Source organism: Haliotis asinina, chromosome 4 (genome assembly GCF_037392515.1).
Source record: "Haliotis asinina isolate JCU_RB_2024 chromosome 4, JCU_Hal_asi_v2, whole genome shotgun sequence".
Classification (NCBI taxonomy): Eukaryota; Metazoa; Mollusca; class Gastropoda; order Lepetellida; family Haliotidae; genus Haliotis; species Haliotis asinina.
Window position 1 is genome coordinate 7764588 of NC_090283.1, and position 6188 is coordinate 7770775.

General features: G+C 38.7%; 1 protein-coding gene across 1 annotated transcript; it reads left to right on the forward strand.

Annotated features, from left to right (window-relative positions):
- The first annotated feature begins 214 nt into the window (after positions 1-214).
- Positions 215-5725, forward strand: LOC137282169 (uncharacterized). The gene is made up of 3 exons (XM_067813896.1): positions 215-258; positions 2006-2083; positions 2628-5725. Exons 1-3 carry the CDS (start codon positions 232-234, stop codon positions 3507-3509), a joined length of 987 nt encoding a protein of 328 aa, XP_067669997.1. The 5' UTR covers positions 215-231; the 3' UTR covers positions 3510-5725.
- Positions 5726-6188: the final 463 nt, after the last annotated feature.

Here is a 6188-nt window from a genome sequence, read left to right on the forward strand (position 1 = left end):
CATGTGTTCATGTATTCATATCCAGAGTGCAATACGTACCCTGTGAAGACACTAGGATAAGATTAAGGAACACTTGTAGTTTGATGTCTTCCCGTATCCGTTTCCATGAAGAGATGATACAGGTACCATGCTATGTGCGATTCCAACTTTATGTAGAGCGGTTCGGTGCTTTTATTTCCAATGATATAAACACAATCTCCTTCTTCAGCATCACATTTCAAGTGGACATTCATGTTGGATATGCTTCAAAGACCAAAGGTACATCTTTATGTTCATAGTACCTTAAATTTTCAAACACTATTGAAAAACCCTTTAATATGAGCTTTATTTGTTATGATTTCAGAAAGTGTCTTTCCAATACAACTTTTAGGTTAGGGAGTGCAGATATCAATGATTACCAGTTACGGGGCAATGCATCGTATTCCTTTCAAAACACACACAAAAAAAACCCCACAAAACAACGCACATTACACATTACTTTATGGGAGTGTGTGAATGAGTTACCCAACAATATTCCACCTCTGTGGCTGCGGTTTGTAACATAATCGAGTCTGGACAAGACCGTTTAGTGATCAACAGCATAACCATCAATCTGCGCACTGGGGATACAATATTTGTCAACCAAGTAAGAGAGATAAATCAGGTCGGTGAATCTCAGTTCTAACCTGCACCTTCACGGGTCTTTATCTTGCTTATTGCCTGGTGCTGAAGATCAAGAAGCCCCGGATCGTTCATGGTATTGTAGTTATAATGGTCACTTATAGTAAATCTGTGACGATCCGGGTAGAACAAGCCCTCATCAACCCATACTTGAAATAAAAGGCGACTATGCTTGTCATAAGAGGCGACTAACGGGATCGGGTGGTCAGCCTTTGCTGACTTGGATGACACATGTCATCGGTACCCAGTTGTGCAGATCGATGCTGATGCTGTTGATCACTGGATTGTCTTGTCCAGACTCGATTATTTACAGACCGCCGCCAAATAACTAGAATATTGCTGAGTGCGGTGTAAAACTAAACTCAATCACTTACGTACTCACAGTAAATCTGTCTGCCTGTGCTCACGAACCATTACTCCAAGGTTTGTCATTTTAAAAACGCAACATATACTCATACAGAAAAGTTAGGGAACTTTCAATTTGGATAGGAAGTACAAGCTTTAACAAACGTTTCAAAGACATACATCCTATGAACGCACCATGAAATTCCTTTATCACTGCTTATAAACACACAACGCATGGGTTGCGTGTGTAGAACAGTACAACACAGTGGGCAGTTGTACACAGTAGCGTGCATGGAGTCTTATTCTCTATTCAAACGATTTTCAAGGAGGTCGATAGTCACTGTGTATACGTAGATCATTAGTTTTAACTTGCGTTATCACACGGTTGTCAGTGATTTTTTCTTCTCTTTCTTCTTTTTTTTTTTTGCTTTAAAATGAAAATCGTATTCACGTGCACATTTCACGTCATATACCAATCATCTTTCAAGAGCGATTACTGTACAAACAACTTTTGTCATAACAACAGTCAAACCTGCACGTGTCGTATTTCCCGTACACGTATACATACATCTGCTGGGAAATAATGGGAAATGTAATATGACTTATGCCTTGCCGGTTGCCGACAAATCTGTATTAACCGTAGCTCATCCACACTACATTATGTATCTTCCCGTACGGGCGCACATGTAAACATTTGAGGTTAAATAATGGGTAACTTAGACTAGTCGTAGATCATATACAATACCAACATGTATCAGCATAGGCTTGTGGACATGCAAACATTTTGCAAAAAAGTAAAAGAAGTACAATTTTTTTCTCAAATCGTATCGCCAAAGAAATATATGGAGGTTGAGGTGTTCGAATCCAGTAGCATACACAACGTTAACGGATGTCTGTTTGAGTGGCAACGATGAAATATGTATGACAGTCCTGAACTGAGCATGCCTGGCAACGGATTTCGGCAACGGATAATTGTTAATGTTTTATTTTTATGTTTCAGCCTTGGCAAGGCCTCGATGCTAGAGTGAAGGGGCATTCCTTAAACGTGACATTTAACATAGACAAGCAGACAAAGAAAGTGAGTTAGTGAGTGACAAATTAAGTAGTCGAAGCACGTGATAAAATACATTGCACCGGAAAAACACTGTTCCTAAGCTCCTGTCAACGGTCTGACTACTTTGTATGCATTTTCCTTGAGTAAGCCCGGCGATGTTTGGTTTTTTCAGTATCTGTGGCAAAGTTTAGCGATCACGATGATGATGATTTTTACGAGCGCTTTTTGACATAATGCGTAGTTCGCACACACCCATACAGCAGTGCAGTTTAAAGCAGGTGCCACTTTTACAAAGTCCCATTTTCAATATATTTCGCAGTTCTGGAACTTGCACTTCAGACACATTCACGCGAAATATATTTGTTGTCTAGGACGCTTTATGGATTAATGTTCTTTGATGTGTTTCACACAACGTTTCGGGTTCATTCCAGATCCCTGCATCAGCTGAGAACTAGTTTCTTCAGTTCACCTGATGAAGGGATCTCGAAGAACAGTGACAGTAAGTATTCCTGGTTGAAGTATTGAAAATGTTTTCTCTGTGAATTATCAGGATTGTCTTTCTTTGCAGATCCTTTCTCAAAGCATTGACGATCCTTCTTTGATCAAACCAGAAATTACAGTGGTTACAGCTTATTTCAACATCGGCTCCTTCGCCAAAGGCAGTAGTGCTAACATATTTACGCCGCTCAAATATAAGAATTGGATGAAAGTTTTTGGCTACATAAGAAACAGACTTGTCGCATACACCGATTCGCAGGATGTGTACGACCACTTCGTAAACTTGAGACGCAGGTTTCCCAGCAATATGACGAAAGTGTTCCTGATAGACAGATACAACCTTTGGTCCTTCTCTTTGGCTGATGAGATCCGGAGTATCTACAAGAAGCCGAACTATCCAAAGCATCAACCAAACACAGTCAACGAGAATTACTCATGTGCAATGCATGCTAAGTTTGAACTGGTCAACAAAGTTTTAGCGGAGGAGCTGTTTCCAACAAAATATTTCTGCTGGCTAGATATTGGACTCTTCCGCAGTATTGCTGATGAAAAGAAGACCTTCAAGCTCAAGATTCCCAAAGAATGGGACCAAAGGAAGGTCGCCTATAGTGCAATATCCCCCTTCAAGAAAGAAGAGACAATCGCAAAGGTTATTAAAAACAATATGGTATGGGTTGGAGGTGCAATGTTTTTAGGAACAGCCGAAGTGCTTCACAACTACACAGAAGACTACATGAATACGGTCAAAATGCTGATCAAGCAACGCTTGATGAATACGGATCAGCAGGTTATATATTCCATGTACCTGCCATCCTCACAGGTTAAACCTCGAGTTCAGATACAAACATTCTCCCGCCAGCACAATCCTTATGATTACTGGTTCTATCTCGGATACCTGTGCAGAGAAACATGGTTAAAAACCCAAACTCCTGTCAATGAAACAGTCCAGTAAATGAAAGTCTTTAGCCATGATTTTATCTGCTGCTCCCCTAAGATGAGTGAGTTAGTTAGTGAGTTCATATTTAACGTCACATCGGCAATGTTGCAGACATATCATAACGAGAGCCAATAAGAATATACAAATCAGTTCGCTATAGCCATTAAGTACGTTATAGAGAATTTGTTATTCACGACTTTTTATATGATAATATACTTAGGTTAATTCGGGATTTTCAAAACAGTTCGCTATAGCCGTCAGTTCGTTATATCCGTGTTCGTTATAAAGTATTCTACTGTACATAACAGAGAATGGTAAAACATCTGTCAAACGAAGGACAGTAAAACAACTAGACTAAGACAGACAGATATTTAAAACTAGTAATTAAATCTAAAACAATTTAACTATAGAAGACAATACAATATAAAAACGAGCTATAGACCGCCAATTGAAGGTAGATCACCTACCAGGGTCCATGGGGACTTACAGTATCTTGGCTATCGACGTGGACCGCTCCCCTAAAACGTATTCATTCATAAGTCTACAGTTTAGAGGTATTTTGGATGTATTTTTTTTCGCTGTTGTCCTTGTTGTTCAAGGTCAAAGTCAAAAGAGTTTACTTGTAACGAGGCCAAGGGTCCATATACAAGATGCAACATATATATCGTTGACATGAGTATACAGGTGAAGTCTAGAGTGTTCCTAAATACATATTGCTTTTTATATATGCATGGTAAATATAATAATGTACACGTTTGATTATATTCTTCTGAGATGTACATAAGAGACGTACAAATTTATGAATAGAAGGGAATCTCCAAAAGTTTTCTGGAAAAACAGTTATTCTGGGTTCATTGTTCAAGTGGCATACAAGTGTGAAATGAGAATCGTCCTCTACAGCGGTCTTACAAATGGGGCACAGACGTAAACCCGGTTCGATTGATTGCCACCCACCTTCATTATAACGAAATGGCACGACATTGCATCTGAGTTCGATATAATATGCAGGTATCTTTCTGGTTCAAATATGAATTTATATTCTCAATACATCACACATCTATAGCTGTTATTCAAAGTCGAAGTCCACGTTTGAGAAAAATTCATTTATCAGCGCATTCTTAAACAACTGAACAAATGAAAATTCATCATCAACAGTTTGACTAATCCAGATATACCCAAATTCATGAGTAAACAGAGTATATTTTATGAACGATATCCAACTCTTTTTTTCCAATGTCATCAGAATATCTTAACATATTATACGCTTTCCTGGATAGTCCATATACTAATATCGTCATCACCTGAGAATCAAAGGTTTTAAAATATATTTTCTGGCCAATCACTCCAATCTTGTTTAGTTTGACAATGATTTCTATCAACGCTCTCTTCTCTCGGCTTGTTAGACCTGAGATGCATTTAGTCGTATATAAGTTACTTGAAAACCAGACACCAAAATATTTGTGACTATTTACGATGGATTTTGCAGTAGATTATAGAGTGAATACGTGATCTGTTGTTAAATAACCAGATCGGAAGACCGCCCGTGCTTCTGAAACTTTGTCTGTAAGCTCTGTCCAGACTTTCAGTCTATTATTGAGCACACTAGTGTAGATTTTGCTCAAGACGCTTAACAACGACATGTCCCTGTAGTTATCGTGATTGTTTCTATCACCATTTGTATCTATTGGGACATCGATTGATTTGTCCAACTTATAGGAAATTCTCCTGACACATTCGGGACACTGAAAAGAGTATCGAGAAAAGGGATGATTAAGTTTTTTTGATCGTTTCAATCAGCATATTGTGTGTAACAGCTGCCTTACCATTGTCTATATGCTTGATAGCACTACAAATTTCAGACGAGGTAATATGCCTGTCTAGGATAGGATACGCGAATCAACTAAGTGAGGTTCTTCCAGACAACTGAAGTGGTCAATCACTGGTGCATCATGTGTTGTAAACAGGTTACTGAAGTGCTTAAACTATGCATCATTACTGATATTTGGACGAGGTCGATGCAAAAGAGATATACCTTTAAGTATACGCCAATATGAATTTGGGTTATTGGGTGCTTGCTTTAATGCATCAGCTTTATTGCGTTCATACGTTCAAAATTCCTCTGTTTTGCAATAATTACGTCTGTTGTCTCCAGATTAATTTGTTTGGAATCGACGCAAGGCTTTGCGAGTGTAGTACTTTTTCTTTTACAACGCCTGTCAAAAATAAAACAATTAAAAGTATGCTGTGTGTTACGTTTTTTCGCACAGACCGCTGCACCAAGCACTGTTTTTACAAACAAGTCAAGAGCTGGGTCTACATCTGTAACGATTAATCTTGCTGCTTCAACAATAGAGTCAGCGGTCTGTTTCATATTGTCTGTGCACACACCTGACTTAGTATGGTTCCGTACAATTCTGTCGGAGCAGTTTATGTCGGTATTGTAATTATTTTTCTTATTATTTTCTAGCTGGTGGCTTTGCTCATAGACTTTGAGTTTTGCCGTTAATGGCATGTGATCTGAATCTACTCGGAACCCTACATGAAACGATTCAATCAGTTCAAACGCATCAACATTGGCAATGGAATAATCAATTATTGATGAACCCTGGACAGATATATACGTAAACTCACCAGCTTTATCTCTTTGCACGCGACCATTCAGAATATACAACTTGTACGTGTAACAGAGTTCTA